The sequence below is a fragment of the Thamnophis sirtalis genome, unplaced genomic scaffold, assembly GCF_051295495.1.
Source record: "Thamnophis sirtalis isolate CommonGarterSnake01/CBP01778 unplaced genomic scaffold, rThaSir2_p1.2 scaffold_8, whole genome shotgun sequence".
NCBI classification, from domain to species: Eukaryota; Metazoa; Chordata; class Lepidosauria; order Squamata; family Natricidae; genus Thamnophis; species Thamnophis sirtalis.
Genome location: NW_028261388.1, coordinates 71485684 through 71512575, shown reverse-complemented (window position 1 = coordinate 71512575; position 26892 = coordinate 71485684). Strand labels below are relative to the sequence as shown.

General features: G+C 41.2%; 1 protein-coding gene across 1 annotated transcript; it reads left to right on the top strand.

Moving 5' to 3' along the window:
* The first annotated feature begins 33 nt into the window (after positions 1-33).
* On the top strand, positions 34-26851 carry CRNKL1 (crooked neck pre-mRNA splicing factor 1). Its single transcript, XM_087721895.1, has 14 exons — positions 34-154; positions 1579-1731; positions 4654-4745; positions 4856-5014; positions 5547-5713; positions 5797-5975; positions 6924-7094; positions 8059-8250; positions 9277-9336; positions 16491-16571; positions 18751-18990; positions 22354-22455; positions 23583-23831; positions 25412-26851. The coding sequence occupies exons 1-14, from the start codon at positions 107-109 to the stop codon at positions 25574-25576; spliced, it is 2058 nt and encodes a 685-aa protein (XP_087578021.1). The 5' UTR covers positions 34-106; the 3' UTR covers positions 25577-26851.
* The last annotated feature ends 41 nt before the right edge of the window (positions 26852-26892 follow it).

The window sequence follows — 26892 nt, the reverse complement described above, 5'->3', positions numbered from 1 at the left end:
GCCCAACCTTCTACGGCGCAAGGTTTGCTGGGAGGTCAAAGTTCAACTTGAGGCGGAGGCGGAGGAGGAGGAAAACGCGGCATAGATTAATACGACGGGAGGAAAGATGGCGTCCACGGCGGCTGGGAAGCAGCGAATTCCCAAAGTGGCAAAGGTGGGCAGGGGGAGGCAAAGTGCGAAGTTGTCAGGGAGCACACAGGCAGCCGTGGCCTACTTACTTGGAGTTGGATCTCAGTGAACTCAGTCTAAGTGTTTGTTTCCTAATAGGTAAAAGGTAGACGTGGGCTAGAAGTCTTGCTCTTCGAAGTGGCGGGAGCTGAGATTTTCAGGATGTGTGGAAAATAGGCATGACCCACCCGATAGAAAGGAAGGCAGGGTAGATCAGATCGTTGTTATCAGTCACCGAAGCACTCCGGTATCTGTGTTTAAATAAAGGCGCTTTAGGTTCAAATTTGCTTTTGGACAAAAAGAAACTCCAAATCTGATTTTATTTTAAAGGAAACACCAGTAAAATCCTAGTAAAATATTTGTCTAAAGAGGAACTACAGTTATAGTAATGTCATCAGGGACAACTTGCACAATGTGAAAAAATAACGTACTTCATTATAATTTCGGTCACCTTTGGTGTTACAAGAAATAGACTGTTTACTGTGCCTAGAAGAAAATATTGGAGGGGCAATTATTCACAGCTCTGGATTAATGTGAAATTCTTTTTTTCTTTCTTTCTCTTTCTTTCTTTCTTTCTTTCTTTCTTTCTTTCTTTCTTTCTTTCTTTCTTTCTTTCTTTCTTTCTTTCTTTCTTTCTTTCTTTCTTTCTTTCTTTCTTTCTTTCTTTCTTTCTTTCTTTCTTTCTTTCTTTCTTTCTTTCTTTCTTTCTTTCTTTCTTTCTTTCTTTCTTTCTTTCTTTCTTTCTTTCTTCCTTCCTTCCTTCCTTCCTTCCTTCCTTCCTTCTTTCCTTCCTTTTTTTCTTTTCTTGACTTACGATCACAATTGAGCCCAAAAGTCTGTTACTCTGCAAGGTAGTTGTTAAGTGAGTTTTGCCCCACTTTATGACCTTTCTTGCTACAATTATTAAGTGAATCACTGCAGTTGTTACGTTAGTAACACAGTTAACTCAATCTGGCTTCCCCCATTGACTTTGCTTACCAAAAGGTCACAAAAGTGATCACATGACCCCAGGATATTGCAACCATCATAATAAATACATGCCAATTGCCAAGCATCCAAATTTTGATCAATGTCCATGGGGTTGGTGCAACGGTTGTAAGTGTGAAAAAGTCATAAGCTACCTTTTTCGGTGTTGCTGCAACTTTCAGTAAATGAATGGTTGTAAGTCAAGGACTACCTATATCAATTGCAGTATGTGAAGTAATAAAGATTTAACACACCTGCTATAGTACGCATCTTCAAGCAGTTTCCAAAGCAGAAAATTCTGGCACTGTTTACCAATGCTATCAGATTTAGGCAGGGGAAGGGGTCTGAGGTTGTACAGTTATGGGTTCAGTGCCACATTCAGGATGTCAATTCCAAAGATGGGTTTCTAAAATATATTGTGTTTTTAAAAACGTTCTCCATCAGGTGAAAAATAAAGCTCCAGCAGAAGTACAGATAACAGCAGAACAACTGTTAAGAGAAGCAAAGGAAAGAGAACTCGAGCTTCTTCCCCCACCTCCTCAACAGAAAATCACAGATGAAGAAGAGCTAAATGATTACAAGCTTCGGAAAAGAAAGGTAGCTACTTTATAATAAAAAAACTGAATTGCTTTAGAATAAAGATTTCACCACTCAAAAACTCAAAGAAAAGCAAGTGTAAGACAATAAATAAAGGCCATAGACTGGTATGGTATTTTACAAATAGTAAAACAAGCCACATTAAGGGAAATAAGATAACTTTGTTTGGATAATAACTGTAAATAAAATGGATTTGGGATTCCTGGTAGATGAGGCATTAACCACCACAATCCAGGAATATATATAAAAAAAGCCATGGTTTAAGTGTTCCAAAAATTCCTTCACCCAAACTCCTTTTCAGATAGAATTCCCAGTAGTTCCTTGGGACGAGGTTTTGGGAAGGCATTAAATCTGGCTCGACTTAGGGTTTTTTTGAATTTGGGGATAGCTGTTTGGCTTAGATGTGTAACTGCTTTGAAAAAAAAAATGAATGGCTGCCCAAGAATATTCTTTCCTGCTATTGCAGTCACATCTAATTGGGCTTTCAGATCCTTGACCAGTGTTTTAACAGCTGCCTCTTCATGTTTATAACCCATTGTTAGTATTGCATGAAGTGAGAAACTATAGCAAATCTGGTTTGGTTACATCAGCCTAATGGCATAAGACTATATTAGGAACACATTATGAGGCTTGAAATTTGTTCTTTAAAAATTTGACCTACAATCTCTCTAAAGGAGCTGTATAATCACAACAAAAGTTGGGCATACCCACTAGCTAAGAATAGTTTTTCTGCAGTAGGTATTATTAAGTACAGAGAAAAATAATTATCTCTTGTGTAAGTAAAGGATTGCAGACTTATCACAATTTCTATGCATTTTGGACAATGTAGCCAGAGTTTGATGGACAAATAAAATATCCCTAAATAAATTTTGACTTATTTGATTGGATGCTTATTCAGTTGCCAAGAATACATTTGGCAGCACTTACCAAAGATATTAATAGTTCAGCTTTTGCATAGTTAATTCTGAGTGGTTCTGCATTATAGTATGAAGCAAAATCATGTGAAGCTTGCTCTAGAGTCTAGTCCATTGCATGTTTAAAATAACAGCCCAGTATCATCAACTAAAACAAAATATTTGTTATTTTTTCATCCTGCATCTCCTTAAAAGCATATAGTAATTTTTTATGTAACTTTCTGTCCTATTTGACAGACATGTTTTACTATGTTGTAAATTTTATAGGGACATTAGGTCAATTTATATTTTTCCCCAATAGATAAATTTCCTGAGTATCCAAATTAATGTTATGTGAACCTTCTTCAGTACTTTTCACTCATAGAAACCACGCAAAATTAGTACTTTGATGAAAATTTCTGGATTGAGATGCATAGTTTTTATTAATATAACCAAAGTCTTTTTATGGTTTTGAGTGAGTTTATGTGCTAAAACAAACACAACTTGAATTTTGAGAATTTTAGGATCGAAAGTAGCTAATCAACAGCGAGCTTTGGCTGACCAATCAAAATGCACAGAGGCTAAATCTATGAGCCAATCAATGTTGTCATACTCTCTGACTATAAATAAGCATGAAAAGCTCTGGCTGTGGGCAAGAATGAAGGCCTTTGCTTTCACCAGTACTGAGCAGCAACATCGCATCATTGTGCTTCCTGAAGAGGGTTACTCCTGTACAGAAATAGCCAAGAGTGTGAAATGCCATCGCACCACAGTGAACAGAGTGGTTGAAAAATACCAAATAACTGGTTCAGTTGATGACAGGCTCTGCTCTAGAAGACTGACAAAATGGCAAGATTGGACTCTGCAACGCATTTCGATGGCTGACAGAAAGCTCACCTTTTACGTTTCGCTGATCAAAGACCAAATAAATATTATTCTATAGCATTGAAATTTCTGTCTTAAAGTTCAACTGCCATAAACTTAACATTCAACTACCATAAGCTAGGCAGATAATAAAGTAGTTATTTTTAAGAAATGGAGCTCTAGGTATTTTGCACTGGAGATTTTATATATATGGAAAACTAAAATTGGCTCACTACTAATTACTAAGAGAAAATTTTAAATGGAGTTGTGTCTCCCTGGTTTCTTGAGTATAAGAGGACTAGCTGAATACCCATGCTCCGCTATGAAATTTGATAAATTGACACTTACGGCTTGAAAATTAATGAGTAGTTACATCAATCTCTCCTCTCCCCTTCTCTCCCTTAGGCTAGTCCCACAGAATCCTCCCCTATCTTATCTCCTTCTCTCCTTCAGGCCCCTCTCCAAACTCCCAACCAGAAGGCCAGATGAGTCACACGCTGGCCACACCCATGTCCAAGTTTTCAGGTTGGGAGTAGAATGTCTAATTCCTTAACATCAGAGGGTGCTAATAATAATATACGAAATACTAATGCTTTGATGGTCATTTTGAAAAATCCTTTGTTACCGAGCATCTAGAAGCCAAGAGGAACATACGTGCCAAATTTCAAGATTGTAGGCTTTATGGTTCTGGAGATTTTGTGATTCCTGCATGAGTGTTTTCACGTTTATATATATATATAGATAAAAGGAAAGTGGTATTTTCTGAAAGCATTTATGAGACATATTGTCAGCAGTGAAATCTGAACAGCATGGTAGCCTAGAGGTAAAGACTCTTGCTTCCCACTCTGAGGGTTGAGAGTTTTGTCCTAGGCAATGGCAAATGCACAAAGAGAAACTACCTGTTGCAAACACTGTACGCTCCGCTCATTCAGTCACCCTGATTCTACCCCAAATAATGGGATTACAAAGTCATAAAAAAATTGTAAGCAGTGAAATTTGATTATATTGTTCTCTGGCTTCTGTATTATAGGCCAATTGTTTGAAATCTTCCTGATTAACAAATTTCACTGACCATAGTTTGTCAGAATTTTCTGATATAGATTTTTGTGGATCTACAGCAGTTATTATTTGATTTCTAGAAGTAAACTCTTTACTTTCTCCCAAGACTTTTGAAGATAACATCAGGAAAAACCGGACTGTTATCAGTAATTGGATCAAATACGCACAATGGGAAGAAAGCCTCAAAGAAGTACAAAGGTAATTCTTGACAACCATTTTTAAAATTCTGAATATGAATATCTAATAATGCTCACTTCCAAGGGAATTGAATTGGATATGCATTAATTTCAGTAATGTGTTGTTTTCAGGGCTCGTTCCATCTACGAGCGGGCTCTAGATGTAGACTACCGAAACGTAACTCTTTGGCTGAAATATGCCGAAATGGAAATGAAGAATCGTCAGGTTAATCATGCGCGAAATATCTGGGATCGTGCTATCACTATTTTACCAAGAGTTAATCAGTTCTGGTAAGCTAAACACTTTCATTAGATTTAAGTGTGTGTGTGTGAGAGGGGGGGGGAGAGAATAAATGTTTTGCAGATTGCTGAAAAAAGATTGAAGCATTGATTATGACGCTATTGTTATTTGCTGGTTTTCCTCCAGAGACTCAAATTGATTTTCATAAGATTCACTCTAGTTTTACCTCTGTAACAAGATTGTGAAATAAAATGGATTGAAGAACAGTGATTGACCCATAATCAACAGTCACCTTCTGTGGCTGAAAGCAGATTTGAGTGGTCCTAGTTCGACTTTATAACTGTAAGACCTCTTGTCATACACTTGATGACCAATTTTCATGTGGCAATTCCAGTTTTGGAATCCATTACTATAGGCTTAGTACGCTAAGGACCAAATATGCAAACACTCCAGATCCAAGCTGAATATGAGGTTGCTTTTTTAAAAAGTTTACTTATTTCTGAAGAATTGTTTTTACTATCTGCAAATAGGTCTGTGATTTATGACTCTAAATGACACAATCTTCCTTTTTTATTTTAAAAGGTACAAGTATACTTACATGGAAGAGATGCTGGGGAACGTTGCTGGGGCCCGCCAAGTGTTTGAGCGTTGGATGGAATGGCAGCCAGAGGAACAGTCATGGCATTCCTACATTAACTTTGAGCTAAGATATAAGGAAGTGGATAGAGCACGTTCAATTTATGAGAGATATATCCTTTTAAGTTAAGGTTTGGTCTTATACTAAACATTTCAATGAAATACATCCGATTTCAAGTTCCTTAATGTCTTTTACTTGTCATGGTCCATCCCGATGTTAAGAATTGGATCAAATATGCTCGTTTTGAAGAAAAACACAGTTATTTTGCACATGCAAGAAAAGTATTTGAAAGAGCTGTGGAATTCTTTGGAGAAGAACATATGAATGAACATTTGTATGTTGCATTTGCCAAATTTGAAGAGAACCAGAAAGAGGTAACGTTTTGTTTATTAGCTTGCATTTTATAAGCAGCATTATGGCTGAAACTATTTTTGTTTAATTTTCCATTTATATTTGTATATAATTTTAAAATGCCCCGTACTTAAATCTCTCTGCGTGGTTTACAATAAAACACATTATAAATATAATATACAAGCTTATATTCTTATAGCAAAACATTCTGTTCTGCTATATCTTGGGTGTAAGCTATCTTTATGAATTGTCCCTTTGCCTTTCTTCTCACATGATCTCAACAGAAATCTATTATCTCTGCTATGCATGTGGATTTTCTTAGGGAAATTACTTCTGAGTGACTGAGTATGTACTTCTGGAATATCAGGAGCCAAGTAAGCAGGAGAAAGTGAGATCAGTCTTCTCTGGGGGGACAAGAGGGTGGTGGAAGAGACCGGTTAGAGGTGATAAGAGGCTTGTCAGCCACCTAATGCTGATCTTTATTCTGATGTCTTAATGAGCAGTTTTATTTCATTTAGTCTCTAAAGTGTTTAACACTGCAGTTGATTTTTTTAAAAGCTAACTGAATTAAGCCTATTTAATTAAATATTAACCCCAAATTCTCTTGACTTAAACTAAGATACCCAGTTTTGACTATAATATCAAACTTCTCAATATTTTTATATTTCTATCATAGATGTGATCTATAATACAAATTATGTATCATGTAAACGATGATATAAACAACATTGGCCCATCCCCCCAAAGTTATGTTTTTGTCTTGTTTCATTTTTTTAATATAAAACTTTATTCTGATGTATACTAATATAAAACTATCCTGGCCTATTATTCATTTGTATAATACTCTTCAAGATTTCAAAAACATTTTTGTTTTAACTGAAAATCGAGAGTTACTGAATATACTAATAAAGATCAGGTTAATCCTCTATTTTAAAGTGCTCTTTTTTCCTCCTTTTTTTTCTTTCTTCTAGTTTGAACGGGTGCGAGTAATATACAAATATGCCCTGGACAGAATTCTAAAACATGAAGCACAGGAACTCTTCAAAAATTATACAATTTTTGAGAAGAAATTTGGGGACCGAAGGGGAATTGAGGATATTATTGTTAGCAAGAGGAGATTCCAATATGAAGAAGAAGTAAAAGTGAGTGCCTGAATTCTAGAAGAAGAGTACATTTCAATGGTAGTTCCCTTGATTGCTTTTGCCCTATAAATATGGAGAGTAAGTGTGGCATAATTGTAATAGTGTTAAACTACAGCCAGAATACCTGGGTTCAAATTGCGACTCGTCACAGAAACTCACCTACTGACTCTAGACCAGGGGAAGTCAACCTTGTTATACCTACCACCCATTTTTGTATCTCTTTTAGTAGTAAAATTTTCTAACCGCCCACCGGTTCCACAGTGATGGTGATTTATAAAGTAGGGAAGTAACTTTACTTTATAAAATGTATAAAGCAGAGTTACAGCAAACCCCTACTGCTCACCATGAAAGTGGAACGCCCACTAGTGGGCGGTAGGGACCAGGTTGACTATCACTGCTCTAGACAAATAATTATCTCTCAGCCTGAAGTTCTTCATAGAGATACTGTTCTGTGGATAAAATGGAAGAAAGTACTATTCTGTACACCACTCAACATAAACTGCAGAATGAAAAAAGGATTCATCAAATAAGTAGTACGTTTCTCATGGTTTTCATTATTATTGGTGTACTTATTTTTTTTAAACCTGTCATAAAAACCACAATTGTTGCACTGCTACTGTCTTTGTTTCTTATGTTAAATCCTTATTTCTGAAATTGGATATAGCAATGCTGCTTGCCGCCATTTCTCGTGCAAGGTGACTCGGTTAGCTGAATGGATGAATTAACAGAAAACCAATCAGTAAACCAGTGTTTCTCAACCTTGTCAACTTGAAGATGTTTGGACTTCAACTCCCAGAATTCCCCAGCCAGCGAATGCTGGCTGGGGAATTCTGGGAGTTGAAGTCCAGACATCTTCAAGTTGACAAGGTTGAGAAACACTGCAGTAAACCATGCTTTGACAATTACATTGATAATTTTGTACCATGCTTGTACTTCTAAAGGTATTCCCCATTTCTCTTGAAAGGCTAATCCACATAATTATGATGCTTGGTTTGATTATCTGCGCCTGGTAGAAAGCGATGCGGATTCTGATACGATACGTGAAGTTTATGAAAGAGCCATTGCCAATGTTCCTCCAATTCAAGAAAAGCGACACTGGAAGAGATACATCTATTTGTGGATCAATTATGCACTCTATGAAGAGCTAGAGGCAAAGGTAAAAGAAAATGACTCATGAATCTTGCATCTTCTTTGATTAAATGAGGCTTGATCTAGGAAATTTGGTACTATTAGCATGTGTATACTCTTACACTATCTGATGAATCATTCATATAGCTGACTAAATTCCTAAGAAAATCATAGAATACAAGAAGGCAGACTATGTTATATAGTTTATTGACATACATTTTAAAAACAGCTTCTGCAACTGTCACAGTCAAAACAGTATAAATTGTGCATTACTTCAATCATTGCTTAAAACAAGAATGATGAGACAAAAGGATTGTGGTCCTTTTTATAACTCTCCCCTCCAACACTTAAGCATCGTGAAAATTGATTTTCACATTGATTTCTAATTGCTTTCTTTATGGTATATAATTATTTTGATAGGTTGGAAAGTGCCTTGCATGCGTACTTTTGTCCAATCATATTCTGTGTTGGCATGCATTAAAAGGTAGTAATAAACTTGTGTGAGGCAATGTTTCTATATGCAGTGTGCCATTGCTGAAAAAAATCACTACGAGTATTACATAGCAAGTGGGGATCTATGAAAGCATTATTGATGCATCGTTGATTGAATTATGTGTTATCAAATCAATGTTGACACTCCAGCCATATAGTTAAGATTTTTTTCTCATAACTTATATAATTGATCATACCACATTATATGTGATATGTTTTTATTATATTTATAGCTGCCTATCTCACAGAGATTGATTCTTATATATACAAGTTCTAAACACTATAAGGCGCTTGACGCCTACTCAGAAATTAGAAGTAATTTTTAAAAATTATTGATGTGATGTGTTCTGAAATTACAGTCCTTGACAGGTGAGCAACTTTATTTTGCTCTAAACAGACAATAATGTTAAGAGGTCAAGTTGGGAATGAAGATTTTCAAGTAGCAAGAAATATTTTAAATGATAAAATGTAGCTAAATGTCATTTTTTCCTAAAATATTTTGAACTGAACTTGCCTGGAAACCTTGTTCCAACTGTATCACATAAATTGACTTGTGTTTTAGGATCCAGAGAGGACAAGACAGGTGTATCAAGCATGTATTGAACTCATTCCCCACAAAAAGGTATTTATCTTTGTTGTGTGTATTGTGTTTTCATTAACTTCATCCACACACGGTTCCAATTCCAGTCTGATCATATTATATTTAATGTAATTTTTATACTACCAGCAACCTCCTACTTAAGAATTGTCTACACGTAAGATGGATAACACTCTGTTTTTATGTATTTAGAGAGTAAATATGTGTATAACTACATAGGGGTAGATTTCAGGGGGATGGAGCAAATATTAAAATAGGATCATCTAGTCCAGTGATTCCCAACCTTTTGTTCACCATAGACTCCCTTTAAAGGCTTTTTGTGGCCATAGACCACCAAGACTTAACTCAAGATTTAAATCATAAGATCTTCAAGCCTTCACAGACCCCGTGATGACATTGTGACACCCCCCCCGGGGGGGGGGGGGGGCGTCTGCAGACCACATTTGGGAACCACTGATGTAGTTCATCTGCCTGTCAGTGCCCACCTTAATTCTTGTTAATTAGGAAGATTTTCACCTAAAGCACGGACACTGTGTTGCAAAACCTACAATTTAAGAGTCCAAAACAAGAATAGACAATGTTTTGAAATATTTTTTAAAAAATTATCAGTCCTACACTGTCAGAACATATGAAGGGCATTATATTCCTTATTCAGATCTCTCTATAACTCTGGATGAATCATTTCCTTGAAGTTTTGGTGTAGGCCCTGCATGGAATTAAACTCCTACTCTAAATTGAAGATACTTTGTAAGTATTGATACAATGTAAATACAGTGCTTTGCACAATCATGTGCACTGTATGAATATGATAAATCCAAGAGCATGGAATGCAAGCAATTGTACATCAAACAGTGCAGGGCATGTTACAAATAAACATTGCAGTTCCTCAAACCATTTAGGGATTAACTAGGTTTGTTTGTTTTTTTTTAAAAAAACTACTTGCCAATTGTTTGGGAACTCCATTTTCTAGAAAATAGCCACATAGACACATTTTTTTATTAAATTGGGCATGTTTATTGCGCATGTGCGAGAACGGAAGATGGCGCCCAGGCGTTTTGCTCCAGACGATAAGGAGAGCAAACGCTGGAAAAACATCTGATAACCTTGAAATTTATGCGCCCGAAGAAGGCTCCGGGGATGTCCGAAATCCAGGGGACCCGAGGAGCCCAAACCTTTGCGGGGGTCGCCATTTCTGAGCGACCCTGGACAGTACGATCTCGGAGGTCTGTGAACTGCGAGCCGCCCGCGTTATCCGACAGTGGGGGGGGGCGGCGTCGAGTCAGCGTTTTCCGCTCCAGGCAATTTGCTTTGGACTATTGAGCCACAGTACTGGGGTTCTACGGGACTATTGCCGCCTTGGAAGGAGAGAGAATTTCTAGGACCAGCCCAGCCCCTTGCAGGGGTCGCCGTTTCTGGACACCCCCGGGCTCTACAACTTTGGGGTTTTGGGCTCCGTAAGCTGTTTGTATTATTTGGCGGTGGGAGGAGTAACATCACGCCGGCTGCAACGGTGGTGGCTTTTGGCCTCTCTGCCTGGCTTCTCTACCTGGCTTATCGAACTTTTTCTACCAGGCTTACTGAACTGCCTCATTGGGGCTGTGTGAGATCATTATCATCTTGGAGGGAGAGAGAACGCATCGGAGCAGTGGGGGGACTGAGCAGAGTGGATGGGTGGTTTCCCCCGACGCTGCACCAGCCCCTCCGGATGGCCCCTTTCTCCATCCAGCCTTACTTCCCTCCCAGCATTGCCTCCTCCCTTCTTTATCCCTGCCCAGTCAGGTGGCTCCCTGGACGCATTTTACTTCCTGCCTCCCTTTGCTTCGGTGAGGCTCTGCTTTGTGTCTTCCACGTACCATCTGGCACCCCCTTATGGTGGGTTTTTAACCTCCAGCCACATCTGATTGTGGTGTTTGGTTATCCAGACTTGCTAGCTAAGTTCCATCTGTCTTTGGTCCTGCTATCTCAGTGTCATCTGGTTCCAGACCTGCTAGCTCAGCTTTATTTGACTTTGAGTACCATCAGCAACATCACCTACCACTATTATCCTGGGAACTCTATTTGGAGCAGCACAGGTGGAAGACGATCTCCTATTCCCTTTATTTATTCCGGACTCTTTGGACTTATTCAGGCCAACAGAAGAGGGGAATACGATCTACCCCCCCCCGTATACCTTCTCCGGACTATAACTGGACGCTAATCACAATACCTATTTTAATTATTTTAATTATGGAAGGCCATTTGGCTCTATCTGGACTCGCTTTTTAACAACGTAATCAATGCGCAATTCTATTTCTTTTTCTTCCTTTTTTCTCTTTTTCTCTTTTTTTTCTTACTGTGTTTGGGATATGTTAGGAGTATGTATGAGATCGAATGAATGATCCCACTTTTTATTACTATTACTGTTGTATTTTTGTGTTTTTATTACGTGGGGATTGTTTGAGTGAGTGAATGAGTATGTATGATTCGGAGGACCTGGTGGGATTTGCGGGGGCCACCGGGGTGGTTGGGGGAACTACATCCACGGGAGAGGGTCGGAGCATTGCGGTCATAACAGGGAGAGGCAGAAATGGCGGGGACTTTAGGGCTGGCCATCATCGGGGAAGGAGGGTTCGCTATATCACAGAGATCCCTCCTTCCGGCCCTACGAGTCCCACTCCAAGGTCAGATGGCGCGAGTAGTCAGGACCCTGATCTCAGGCTGCTGTCGCTAAATGCCAGGTCTGTTGTTCACAAGGCTCCCCTCGTCCGGGACTTGATAACAGACGAGGGCGCAGACCTGGCATGTATTACTGAGACCTGGCTGGGCACAGAAGGAGGAGTCCCCCTCGTAGAGATGTGCCCAGACGGGTTTCAGGTGCTTCATCAGCCGAGAGCTCAGGGAAGGGGTGGCGGTGTGGCTATTGTAATCTGGGAGTCTTTAGTACCTCGTAGGATCCCTGCTCCGGAGCTTGTCGGGTGTGAGTCCCTACTGGTGACGCTGGACCTCAAGGGTCAAGTGGGTTTGCTGCTTACGTACCTGCCTCCCAACTGCGTTGCAGCAGCCCTCCCCTCGCTCCTCGAGTCAGTAGCCGAGCTGGCAGTTGAGTTCCCTAGGCTTATGGTTCTGGGGGACTTCAATTTGCCTTCGCTCGGTGAACACTCTGATGGAGCGCAGGAGTTCATGGCTTCCATGACAGCCATGGGCTTGACCCAAGTAATTCGAGGCCCAACCCACTCAGCGGGTCACACGCTCGACCTCGTATTTCTTTCGGAGCAGTGGAGTTATGATCTTGGTCTGAGGGGAAATGAGATCATTCCCCTGTCGTGGTCAGACCACTGCCTACTGAGGCTAGACTTCCGGAGGCCAAACCCCCACCGTAGGGAGGAGGAACCGACCAGGTGGTTCCGCCCCAGGCGACTTATGGACCCAGTAAGGTTCCAGACGGAGCTTGGGGTTATTCCAGATGCTCTCGCCCACAGTTCGGTGGAGACTCTTGCTGCTGCCTGGCACTCGGCAGCATCAGAGTCTCTGAACCGGATTGCGCCACTACGGCCCCTCCGAGTCAGCGGCCCACGGAGGCCTCCTTGGTTCACCGAGGAGCTCCGTGAGATAAAGCGCCGGAGGAGACGCCTAGAGCACCTGTGGAGGTCTGATAGGTCCGAGTCGAGCCGGGCACTGTTGACAGCTTGCACCAAGGAGTATATTCGGGCTCTAAGAACAGCCAAAAGATCACACATTGCCTCCTTGGTAGCGTCCGCCGAGTCCCGCCCAGCCGCCCTGTTCAGGATAACCCGCTCCCTCCTAAATAGGAGGGAGACGGAGAACCCCTTGCAGGGTAAGGCTGAGGAGTATGTACAGTTCTTGGCGGACAAAGTTGCTCGGTTTCGATTGGACCTGGACTCCACTCTTGCAGATCCAGCCGAGACACAGGGGAATGATCTGGCAGACCATCTCTGGGTTGAGTTTCAGGATGTTGCCTCCGGGGATGTGGACAAGGCTATGCGAGCTGTGAGTGCCTCCACCTGTATACTGGACCCGTGTCCCTCCTGGCTGGTTGCCAACAGCAGTGAGGTGACACGAGGCTGGATCCAGGCGGTTGTTACCACCTCTCTTCGGGAGGGGCATCTCCCCACCGCGCTGAAGGCGGCGGTGGTGAGACCCCTCCTGAAGAAACCGTCCTTGGATCCAGCAATTCTTAACAACTACCGTCCAGTCTCCAACCTCCCCTTTGTGGGGAAGGTTGTTGAGAAGGTGGTGGCCTTCCAGCTTCAGCGTACCTTGGAGGAAGCTAACTATCTTGACCCCTTCCAGTCTGGCTTCAGGCCCGGCTACAGCACAGAAACCGCTTTGGTCGCATTGACCGATGATCTCTGGAGAGCCAGAGATGGAGGCTATGCGTCCATCCTGGTTCTCCTTGACCTCTCAGCGGCTTTTGATACCATCGACCATGGTATCCTTCTGCGACGACTGCGGGAGGTGGGGGTGGGCGGCACTGTTTTGCAGTGGTTCTCCTCCTACCTCTCGGACAGGTCGCAGTCGGTGTTGGTGGGGGGGCAGAGATCGTCCCCGAGGCCCCTTACTTGTGGTGTGCCGCAGGGTTCGGTCTTATCCCCCCTACTATTTAACATATACATGAAACCGCTGGGCGAGATCATTCGAAGGCACGGGATAAAATACCACCAATATGCGGACGATACACAGTTGTATCTGTCCGCCCCGTGCCAACTCAATGAAGCGGTGGAAGTGATGAACCGGGGCCTTGAGGCTGTTAAAGACTGGATGAGAGCTAACAAACTGGTACTCAACCCGGAAAAGACCGAGTGGCTGTTGTGTTTTCCTCCCAATAATTTGGCCAATGTTCCATCAATCAGGCTGGGGGGACAAAATTTATACCCCTCAGACAGGGTCCGCAACTTGGGAGTCCTCCTGGACCCACAGCTGAGTTTCGACCATCATTTGTCAGCTGTGACCAGGGGGGCATTTGCTCAGGTTCGCCTGATGCGCCAGTTGCGGCCCTACCTGAACCGGGAGGCCCTCACAACAGTCACTCGAGCCCTTGTGATCTCTAGGCTGGAATACTGCAACGTGCTCTACATGGGGCTGCCCTTGAAGAGCATCCGGCGACTTCAGCTAGTCCAGAATGCGGCCGCGCGAGTGATCGTGGGCGCACCACGGTTCGCCCACATAACACCGATCCTCCGCGAGCTGCGCTGGCTACCTGTTGCTCTCCGGGTGCACTTCAAGGTCCTACTTACCACTCACAAAGCGCTCCATGGTAGTGGATCTGGCTATTTGAGAGACCGCCTTCTGCCAATTACCTCCCTGCGTCCCATCAGATTGCACAGGGTAGGCCTCCTCCGAATTCCATCCGCCAGTCAGTGCCGACTGGCGACTACGCGGAGGAGAGCCTTCTCAGTTGCAGCTCCGACGCTATGGAACAATCTCCCCGTGGAGATTCGCACCCTCACCACCGCCCAGGCCTTCCGCACGGCCCTCAAGATCTGGCTATCCCGTCAGGCCTGGGGATAAAAAAGTTTGTCCCCTCCCGAATGATGAATGAATGTTGTGCTCTATTTTTAATATTATGTATTGTCTTATGTTTTTTTTGTCTTGTACCCCCTTTCCCGTGTTTTGTAAGCCGCCCTGAGTCCCCTCAGGGAAAAGGGCGGCCTATAAATTATAATAAATACCTAAATACCTAAATTTATTATAAATAACACCTGTGGTAAGGAGAACTATATATGTAAGGGAGCTGGTTTATGCTTTGTAATACAACAGATATAAGATGGAAAATAATTTAAGAAGAGATTTGAGAAATTCATGTAATGGATATTCTAGTTAGTGGATATTCTAGTTCAATAGAAGCAATTTGTATTATTTTGAAAAGCAGGAGTTAAATGTATCTTCAACTCCTGTCCATAATCAAGTAAATATTGTTAAGAGAATAGGGAAAGGAAAAATCTGGTTTGTTTCAGCAAGGCAGTCTATACTGTACAGTTAGTCCTCAAATTATGACTGGTCACTTAGTGACTTTTTGAAGTTACCACAGACAGAGAGGAGTTACGATCCAGATTCAAAGTTCTAAATAAAGTTCCTTCATAATTACATTATTAGACACTGTCCTAAAATAGGTCATTTTATTGACAAATTGTAGTGATGACATTTTAGAGAGGTGGTATGCCATATGCTCCCCCCACTCCCCAAAAAATGTTGCCCATCACTGCTACAGCAAATCATAGTTGTATGGATGTGATGGTGTGTGAGTGTACATTTAATTTATTCAGAGTTTTAAGACACATTGCTTCTTCCAAAATAACAACATTTCTGAATCAAGGTTTCTGATGAAGTTATATAAACCTAAATTATATGACAGAAAAACCTTCCAAAACTGAAAATATTTCTCTCCTTGCCTTTTTTTTGAGGGGGGGGGGGAGGAAACTCCTGAAAAATTAAGGAGAGTCCCTTCTGAAATGTTTTCCATCTCATTCTTGCTTCTGTGGACTGAAACTTTTTATATCCCAGTTGCCCAGTCTCCCTCCTGTCATCCAAGTTATTTCCATATACTATTACAATATAAATAAATCATTCCTTTATTATGCATCCCTTTCTTCAGACTCCGTATCAGATGATACATTCTATGAAACTAGAAAATGAATCAGCTAGTCATTTATCACTAACAGTTTAGATTGTAACTGAGTGATCACAAAGTACTTGAGAACCAAAATAAAACTAATAGAAATTAATTATAATTTGTCTTCCTGTTTTCAGTGACATATTGTCCAATTTTGTGTTTTCAGAAATCATGTCTTGTCAGTCAGCGTTATGGGCTGATGAAATAACAAACCTGCTAAAGATACTCTGTATGCATATTTTGTTCTAATGGGTTTCAAGAAAAATGCTTTATTGAGGAAATCAGGCAACTATGAGTTCTAGCCCTCTTTAAGTATGAAATCCAGCTGGGTGACTTTGGGCCAGTCACTATTCAGCCCAACTCACCTCATAGTGCTGTTCTTGTGGGGAAAATAGGAGGAGGAAGGAGCATTATCTATGTTAGCCACCTGGAGTTATTTATAAAAATAATGAAGGTGGGATAAAAATGAAGAAATGAAAAAATGCCAAAAATTTGTGATCTTAATCATTTTTTGTATGTATGAAAGCACTGAAATTTAGCCACATTTTTATACTATTTCTCCACTCAGTTTACATTTGCCAAAATATGGTTGCTCTGCGCCCAGTTTGAAATCAGGCAGAAGAATCTCAATCTTGCCAGGCGAGCATTGGTAAGTAAAATGAAGTGACTTTCTTGTTCTAGAAATATATTGATGAAATTGGTTGATCTCGCTTGAAAGCAATGGAACAATAGAACCAGTGGAACAATTTGCCTCCAGACATCGTGGGCATTCCAATACTGGATGTTTTTAAGAAGAGTCTGGACAATCATTTATCTAAAATGGTATAGGTTCTCCTGCTTGAGCAGGACACTGGACTAGAAGACCTCCAAGGTCCCTTCCAGCTCATTCTATTCTATTCAATACTTTAAATTCTTATTGGCTTATATATATATATGTCCAGAAATTTTAAAAAATCTGATGAAAAGTACTGATACTTTTTATGTTGTATCAGACCAAGGCTATAGACTTAATTATTTCTGTAAGTAATTAATGTTTATTAAGGTCCCTGTTGTGGCCCAGCAGGTGCCATTGGAACTGCCACCAGACTCCGACAGCAAGGGGCCCTCTGAGTCGGCTCTGGAGGATATGGAGGACCCTGGACAGGGTTCTGACTCCGAGCAGGGCACAGAGAGGCTGGCTGGCCACCAGGAGGCACCTGAGCCTTGGACCAGTGGGGAGGAGACAAGGGAGAGTGATCCAGAGGCCAGTAGTGTTCCTGGATGCACGCCATCAAAGAGCTACTAGGCCTCAGGAACAATTACGCAATTACAGGAGGTGATTGTATTCAGCTGGTGGTCATTAGGCTCCTCTCCAGACTATAAAAAGCTACTTGTCCACACGGCCCTCTTTGTAGAAGTCAACGCAGGATTGAATGTCGGAGGACATTACTGTGAGCAGGCTGGATTGCTGCCAAGCCTTATCTGGGTTTATTGCTGCCTGAGTTTGTCTGAGTTGCTGCCAAGGTCCTTATCTGTTTGTTCTGCTTGGCTTTCAGCCACCAAGGTTTTGGTGTCTTGCTATTAAAGTACATTCCAGTTAAGCTTGTCTCGGCATTTGTTACTGGACGGAGGAGGGGGTCAGAACAGGTCCCTATCCTAAATAGTTGGTAAACAGCTGAATTTATATTTGTTGCTATAGGGTGAACTTCTGCATTTCCTACTGCAACAGTTGTTCTACCACTTTTCGCCATTTACATTTTGTCCCACAGGGAAAATCTCATCTGGCAAGTTGATGGTAATTTCTAAAATTACATAGAAGGATCAGTCCCTCCTAACAAATTGATTTTCCCTATAAAAAACGCTCCATGCTTACCTTGATTTGCAAAGTTGTGGTAGGAAGAAAAAAACTACTCAAGAGACTTTTTTTTTATAAACAGATGGTACCATTAAACAAGTCTTCTTGTTTCTAGTCAATACTGTACTGTCTTTGTTTTTTCTACTATTGTTAAAATTTATTGACTTCCGAACTCTAATGGCTTCTTTTACAGCTAGCATTTTTTAAAATGTTGAAATATGCCCGCCAAATGTTGAAATAAAGCTACTGTGCTTTATAATAGTTTTGGGTCTTTGTAGACCATTTTAATATACAATAAAAAGACAATAAGATGTAATAATTCAAAAAGTAGGCTTTTAGAGCACAGATACTGCATTTTTGGAACAAGTCTGAAAAAAATATACCCGTATATACTCGAGTATAGGCTGGCCCGAATATAAGCCGAGGCACCTAATTTTACCACGAAAAACTGGAAAAGTTATTGACTCGAGTATAAGCCTAGGGTGGGAAATGCAGCAGCTACCGATAAATTTCAAAAATAAAAATAGATACCAATAATGTTTTTGAATATTTATTTCAAAGAAAAACAGTAAACTAGCTCTGGGACATCGTTAAGTGGCTGCTTGCCATAACAAGGAGGAGGTGGGACATCGTTGCAGAGCGGCAGGAGGGGGAGGAAGGGGAATCGTAAGACAGCCCTGCATTACATTAGAACGTGAGGAGGGGGGATGGTGCGGTGCGCGCTGCGCGGCAAACTGACACAGAGGGAGGGGAAACTCACAGGGGCGCCGGGCCATTCACGAGCGTCACCCAGCGGCATGGCCCCGCCCCTTTTTCTCCTCCATTTCGGGCAAATTTTTCACTGACTCGAGTATAAGCCGAGGCGGCTTTTTTCAGCCCAAAAAGTGGGCTGAAAAACTCGGCTTATACTTGAGTATATACGGTATTTCAGTTTATATGCTTGTATAACTGCACTTTCTTGAGAAGCTTTGAAGAACTTCTTCCTTCTTTGTAGGGGACATCTATAGGTAAATGTCCAAAGAACAAGCTATTTAAAGGCTACATTGAACTGGAGCTACAACTGCGAGAGTTTGACCGCTGTCGGAAACTGTATGAGAAGTTTTTAGAGTTTACACCTGAAAACTGCACATCATGGATCAAATTTTCTGAATTAGAAACTATTCTTGGTGACATTGACCGGGCCAGAGCTATATATGAACTAGCTATTGGCCAACCTCGATTGGATATGCCAGAGGTAAGAGAGGTTCTGGGGAATGCTATTCTCAATAACGTATTTTTGTCGGATACAGAGGGAATACATAGGAGACATACATTATTTTTTAATTAAGTCCGTGCTTCTGTCAAGGAAGTTTGTGCAGGGACATGCTACAAATTTGTTAACAAAAAGACTCCCTATGGCGAGGGTGGGACAGGAGTAGTAGTATTGGTAGTGCTGAAATCAGGGTTCTAGTTGCCTTGATGAACTAGATTGGCTAGAAGTGGACTGCTTGCTCAGGTTGAGCTGGCTGCCCAGATTGGAGGAAGCTGCAGATAAATGGGCTGGAGTGCACCCGATGGATGTGGGAAAGCAGTGGCAAGATTTTCCACTGCATCTGCTATCCAGAACTAAGTGTAGCTATTACATTTGGAAGCACAGACTGGCATTATAGTCAACTAAATTCCTATTGTTTCATGACAGGCCCATCTTGCCCCTTTATGGAATTCAGGAAGCAGGTATAATTGGTCAGGCATACCAGGCACCATGCCACTTTGAAGGGGGCTGAGGAGGAACAAAAAGAACTGCTCGGCAATCTGATTTTTTAAACAAGCTCAATAAACCCTCTCATCCATTAATACTGGGCTCACATCAGTGGTGGGTTTCAAAAAAAAATTAGAACCTCTTCTGTAGGTGTGGCCTGCTTTGTGGGAGTGGCTTGCCGGTCTTGTGACCGCGTGGGAGTTGCCAACTTGTAAAATGTGGTGAAACTCACTTAACAACACTCTTGCTTAGCAACCAAAATATTGGCTCAGCAACTCTGGCATTTGAAGCACGCAAGTCTTAAAGCTGTCGAGTTACAAGACCCTTGCACCCCTATTCCTTTAGAAAAAAAAAACCCAGGGGTGTTCAAACTTGACAGCTTTAAGACTTGTGGACTTCAACTCCCAGAATTCCTCCTCTCGCTCTTCCTCTTGATGATGTGTGGACAGGCGGGGGGAGGGAGCTGGAACCGATTCTAAACGGCACTATAGATTTATGGAACCTCTTCTAAAGAAGAGGTTAGAACTGGCAGGAACCCACTCCTGGCTCACATAAACTCTCTCTGGCATTTTCCTTGCCTCATAGCAATTAAAAATAATACATTTAAAATCACATAAAATTAAATTTATCTAACAAATAAAAGCTTGGGCAAAGAGGGTATTTTGTTATTTTTCTAAATACTGGGAAAGTAGGGACCAAACATACTTCTGTAGGGAGTGCATTCAGAGTGGGAGTCAGATAGAGGAATGCCCACTCCTTCACGCTAGGTAGCTGAGTTTCTGGCAGTGAGCAAATTTTCAAAAGGGTCCCTTCTACTTCCCAAGTAATTGAATGGGTTCACAGTAGGAGAAGCAATCCTTCAGATAGCCGCAAACAGCAGGGCTTGCTATCTCAGGCGAAATGGATGGTATACAAGTTAGACAAACAAATTCTGTTTAGGGTTTTGAAAATCAGCATTAGCACTACAAATTGTGCCTGATAACCAGATGTGACTAGTGCAGATCTTTCAGTACCTCTTACTAGTTAAAAGCTTTCCTTCTACATTTTGCACAGGTTGCAATTTCCCAGCATTTTTCAAGGCTAGCTCCTTGGAAAGAGGTGTTAATTGCACTAGCCAGAATGCTGCATTAGAAGGAATGTATATAATGAAGGTATAGATTAATCACTAGGTCTGACAGGCTGCAATAAGGAACAATAGCCATTGTTGTACAGATTTCTCCTTGTCCTTACATTCATCTGCATATAGTGACAGCCGGGTGTGAAGGGACACTCCAAAAGTCATACCAGTTCTCTTTAGAGGAGTGCAACCCCTTCCAAAGAAGCCCATAATGTCTTTAACCGCAATACTTCTATCATGTCTGGATTTAGCTTTCTTTCTCTGCGTCAGTCCATTGTTGAGTTCATGAAACTTTCAAAGGGTCTAGCTACCTTGGAATTAGATGGTAAGGGCAATAGAGGGTGTCATCTGCATAATGAGGGCACCTCACTCCAAATCACCTGCCCCATCAGTCTCATTTTAAATAGTATAAAGACAAGATAACATAGGGTTGTATGAACTGTAATTTCGCAGTACTGCCTTCTGGTTATGTTGTCCCAGAAAGAACTAGAACCACTGAAAAATAGTAATAACCTCAACACAGACCTGTCAGATGGCCCAGAAGACCACTCAAAACCATTGGACAATCCAAGAGATTGTCCCTCATATATTTTCCATTCTAAGTCTCCCACCTAGGTCTCAAAACCATATTCTAGATGAAATAGCCAATTAGAATTGACCCTGATAATTTCCATTCGGAGTTCAAGTCTGTAGGATTGTTAATGAGATATATGAAAGAGTTGATCTCAAACCAAGGAAACAAAGGTGCAGGTTTATCTTTAGTTATGCAAGTTGACTAGGTCAGCGATGGCGAACCTTTTTTGGCTCACGTGCCTTAAATGCGGGGAGTGCAGAGGGGGGTCATGTGCGGGCGTGTCGCACCCATAATGCAATGCACAACACACACCCCGTGTGCATACGCGTGCTACAGGCGCGGCCCCACATTTCTGCATGCTTTTTTCGCCCTCCCCAGGCTCCAGAGGCTTTACAGGAGCCTGGGGAGGGCGAAAACAGCCCTCCCCCCCCCCCGGAAGCCCTCCAGAGGCTTCAGGGACCTTCAGGAGGCTTCCCTGAAGCCTCCGAAGCTGTCAAAACGACCCTCCGAGCAAACCGAAAGTCACTTCCAGTTTGCTCGGACGGTTGTTTTAAGCGCTCCGAAGGCTTCAGGGACCTTCAGGAGGCTTCCCTGAAGCCTCCGAAGCAGTCAAAACGACCTTCTGAGCAAACCGGAAGTCTGTTCCCGAACTTCCAGTTTTCCCGTAGGACCGGCTTTTTGCATTCCTGAGACTTCAGGAAAGCTCATGAAGCTTCCGGATGGCCTGGGGAGGGGGGGCTCTTTTCGCTCTCCCCAGGCTCCTATAAAGCCTCTGGAGCTTGGAGAAGGTGAAAAATAGCTTTAAAAAAGGGTGAACTCAGCTGGCCAGCGCGTGCATGCGCGCTGGCCAGCTGACAGAGAGCGCCTCGCATGCCGACAAATGGCTCCGTGTGCCACCTGCGGCACGCGTGCCATAGGTTCGCCATCACTGGACTAGGTGATTTTGAACTAGCCACATCTCTTACTGCAACATAGAGTTCATGATATAGGGATAAAAATGAAGAGATAATCAAGATAACCCCCCTTTAAAAAGTACATAAAATAATATAGTTGCTCACATTTTTTTCCTCCATGCATATCTCTTATTTTAGGCACTTTTTATATGGATTGTTTTTTGTAAATTTGCTTTTATATTCCAAGTTGGAAGAACAGAGTTTTCTTCTCCTAGGTACTTTGGAAATCTTACATAGACTTTGAAATTGAACAAGAAGAATATGAGAATACAAGAAATTTGTACAGGAGGTTGCTTCAGCGAACACAGCATGTTAAGGTAAGGATTAACTCATCCGATGCTGAATTCCATTCTGGCTGCTGTAGCACGAATTGTGTGTGCACACTTTTGAAACTGCAATAAATAAGATAGCGGCTGGATTTTAATTTAGGCAATTTTAAGTGAGTTTTTCTTAAATTCATTTTTTAAAATTTTATTTTATGACTAGTTTTACAAAAATAGAAAAACCTATTAGAAGAAAATAAAGGAAAAGAAAAGTTGCATCTAAACTTATGTATATCGTAATTTAAGTATGCTTTACTTATTACTCTATTTACTCTATTTAAATAGTGCTGATCTTAAAGCTGCAAAAGGTTTTCAAATTTGGAACAGCTGATAAGGCTAGTATAACATATAAGGTCAAAGGCCCTTATCTGCCTTTTAAAAAGCTTACTGTAATGGCCTTCTGCGCTTCTATTGTACTTCAAGGAAATTGTTTCACCTTTAGGGTAGCATAAAAGAGTTGATTCACTTGGATATGTTATCATGTTATCCAACCCTATTTTGAGAATAAAAACTGAAGCATTTTTTAAATGTTAAAACCTAATTGAAATAGAATTCCCATTTTTATGTTAAATGTTGATGGAAGTATTATTTAATTAGAAAAAAACATGAGTGGAAAATTCAGTTCTGTTCATTTTTAACATAAGGACTTTCTTAGTAGAGACATGCTTTGCGCTCATCCCTTACTGTTTATCTTTATCCATGAAGGAATCTCAGGCTGTTGGACAACATTGACTTGACTGAGAGCTGCATTGCACAAGCTTGCTGTTCTCTATACCTGCTTTATCTTATTTGAAAATAGGAGAAGATCAACATTTGACTTCCATTTTCTTTTCCTTATTCTCTTTTAAACATAATTCAGTTTTGGTAATACATTTTCCTTGGAGAAAAAAAAATTACGATAAGTAATTTTATACAGGCCTTACAAGTCCTAATCTAAAATAGTTTGAAGTTCTTTCTAAAAGCTTTATTTCAAACGTACAGCTCTATAATAAATGACACACAGTTTAAATATCATTAATCGAGAGGAATCCTAGACAGAGAAAGACTATAATTAAGTATATGACAACTTACTGTACATACATAATTAGCTTTTTATCATAATATGCGCTTTTTTATTTTAGGTATGGATCAGTTTTGCTCAGTTTGAACTCTCAGCAGATAAAAAGAACAATTTACCACGATGCCGGCAAATATATGAAGAGGCAAATAAAACAATGAGAAATTGTGAGGAGAAAGAAGAAAGGCTTATGCTCTTAGAATCTTGGAAAAGTTTTGAAGAGGAGTTTGGAACAGAATCCAGCAGAGAACGAGTAGAAAAACTCATGCCTGAAAAAGTCAAGAAGCGGAGAAAACTTCAGGCTGAAGATGGGGTAAGACCTGTACCTGGAAATTTATTTATTATTAATACTTATAGGCCACCCTTTTCCCTGAGGGGACTCAGGGCGGCTTACATAAAATGAGGGGGGGGGGGTATACAGACAATAGACACAAACAATACATAGAAGTAAAATAGTAAGCAACATTCATTCATCATTCGGGTGGGGAAATCTGGCTTGCCGCAAGTACTTTATATAACAGTGATGGCTAACCTTTTTGTTGTTGGGTGCCAAAAATGCGAGCACATACGCGCACCGGCACCCATAATGCAAAGCGCGCCTGCACATGCACGCACCCACACACCGTGGCACGACAAAACCGCGCTCCACTAAAGCGCGCCCGATTAAACCGCGTCGCTGACATCATCAGCAGGGCAACAACAGCGACCGCGGGGAAAAAAGGGCGCTTTAAATAGCGCTTTGAAAGCAAGCCGATTCAAGTTAAGGTAAGGGTTAGGTTTAGGGTTAGGTTAAGGGTTAGGTTAAGGTTAAGTGTTAGGGTTAGGTTTAGGTTAAGGGTTAGGATTAGGTTTAGCGTTAGGTTAAGGGTTAGGTTTAGGATTAGGTTTAGGGGGGTTAGGTTTAGGGTTAGGGGTTAATTTTAGCTTTAGCGTTTACAGCGTGCTTTTTTCATCACGCTGTGATGACGTCAGCTACGCGGTTTCGTCGAGCGCGCTTTAGTCGAACGCGGTTTTGTGGTGGAACCCCCACACACACGTGTGCCGCACTGCTCGCCTCCAAGCTGAGCTTGGTATTTCCTCCGGGTGCCAGGGGAGGCCGTTTTCGCCCTCCCCAGGCTCCAGGAAAGTTTCCGGAGCATGGGGAGGGCGAATAACGTCCCTACCGGAAATTTGGAAATGATCTGTTTCCGGCTTCTGGGAGGCCAGGGAAGGCCGTTTTTGCCCTCCCCAGGCTCTATGAAATCTCTGGGGCCTGGGAAGGGCAAAAAATGGGCCCAACGGGCCTACCAGAAGTTCGGAAACAATCCTCCCCTGGCCCTCCAGAAGGCCAAAAATCAGGTGGTCAGTGCGTGCTGGAGCTGACAGATTGTGTGCCGGCAGATATGGCTCCGTGTGCCACCTGTGGCACACATCCCATAGGTTCACCATCACGGTAATATAGTATAGCAGTGTAACTATTGCAGGTAGACCTTATTGCAGGTTTTCCCCTCTTCCTTCTGCTTATTCTTTTTGACTGACATTAATTAATTAGAGTGAATTCAAAGAATCTACCGAATCTAATGCTGTACTCTGTGATGTATGTGTGTAAAGGATGCAGCAGTTTATTAATATTTCATAACAAAGCTTAGTGTTCAGGAAATATTATTCAGGAAAAATCATCCCATCTATTAGTATCTATTCAGATAAAGGTTTCTAAACATCCAGTAGAGAGACAAGGTATTTCCTTAGTTCTCTGGGATTTTTAAAACAAGCAACAGCCTAAATTGGTTTTTAATGCACTTTGTAAAAAGTAGTACGATAGGAAAACAGCAAATGCTGTGTGGTAATGTCACATAGCTTAAAACAATTCTTGTAATAATGGAGGTTTGATTATGTCCACACTTTTCTTTCTAGTCTGATGCCGGCTGGGAAGAATATTATGATTATATCTTCCCAGAAGATGCTGCCAATCAACCCAACCTCAAACTGCTTGCAATGGCTAAACTCTGGAAGAAGCAGCAACAGGATGAAAATCCAGAGAGAGATCCAGACAAGGATATTGATGAAAGCAGTCCCTAACAATATCTTTGATTTCTTCTCCTTTATATTGTACAGATTTTGCTAATAAACTATTTTACAAAAAAATTGCTAATGCTTGAGGTGAAAGAGGCATGTTTTTAACATAAGCATTTAAAGATTAATGTTTATAGCTGTGATTTAATCATTGTAGAGCAGAAAAATAAGCAAAAAGGAGTAACTGCCCTTTGAAGAAAGATAAGACAGATCTCAAGAACTTTAGCTTAGAAGAAAGACAAATAAAATGACGTGCATAAAATTGATAGAGTAAACAAGGATTTTTTTCCTATTCTCATATTACTAGAATCCAGGACAATTCACTGATATTGAATAGCTGCAGCTTTGGGGCCAATCACAAATATCTCAGCAGGCAATTTTACAATATTTTATTCTGTGTCAAAATTCAAACATTAAGACTAAGGGACATAATCAGGTAATTTTAATTGCAGCACAGAGCAAATCAAATAAGAACTATCACCCCTATTAACTTCAAAGGATGAGGGAATAAGATATTCAAAATCTATCAGAGATTTTAGAAACTGGATAAGGGTGGTTTATAAAGATTAGCACATCTGGGGTCAACTTATCACAGAAGCAAGTACAAAAGACAGCTTTTGTTCAAAAAATTCATGATCTTTAGCCAAGCACTTCCTAGTGCTACAGTACTTTCTTGGAAATGTATTGTTTACCTACTTCAAATAATAATCTATTTCTGAGTAGACAAGTTTTTTCTAAGGTGTTCTGACAGCTATCTGGTACTTTAGCCTCTCCACTTTCATATTTAGCTTGGAGGCAGCAGTGCTCCTGTGGATCTGCTGACTATGCTACCCTTTCAGAGTTAAGAAGAAACGGATTCAGACAAGAACTTTGGGCTATGTCCTGGCCCCTTAAAATTAGTAAAGTTCTTGTTTCTGTTCCTCTATTGCTTCCTTGCAAAAGAAGCTTCTGGGGAAGCCATTATGTCATTCTTTGCTCCCTGTTCCAACTCCAGTATGTTCCTAATGCATATCTTCCCCCTCCATGGGCATTCAAGAGGCAGTAAATATAAATGTAGCTCATAATATTATGATACAAATTCTGCTCCCGCGTACTTGTTTTCTTGGGCAAGTACAAAAGTGTGAAGCTTGTGTCATGATGTTTATTTAGGCTGGCTGTTGAGTGGTATGTTATTTATTTGACTTGTTGGGGACAGATGGCAATTTCCATTTTATTGTCTTAAGAATAATTATGCGGCCAAAAAGCATTCCTGTAAATAAAAAATGATGTTAAATATCGGCACTTTGTAGCATGCCTACTTTCCTTTTTCTAATTAAAAGGAT

What these genes read in the sequence shown, in the direction of transcription:
- CRNKL1 (XM_087721895.1), top strand. Translation starts at nt 107, where the DNA reads ATGGCGTCCACGGCGGCTGGGAAGCAGCGAATTCCCAAAGTGGCAAAG. An exon ending in GAATTCCCAAAGTGGCAAAG is followed by an intron (nt 155 to 1,578) that starts GTGGGCAGGGGG and finishes GTTCTCCATCAG; the next exon opens with GTGAAAAATAAAGCTCCAGC. An exon ending in AGCCTCAAAGAAGTACAAAG is followed by an intron (nt 4,746 to 4,855) that starts GTAATTCTTGAC and finishes TGTTGTTTTCAG; the next exon opens with GGCTCGTTCCATCTACGAGC.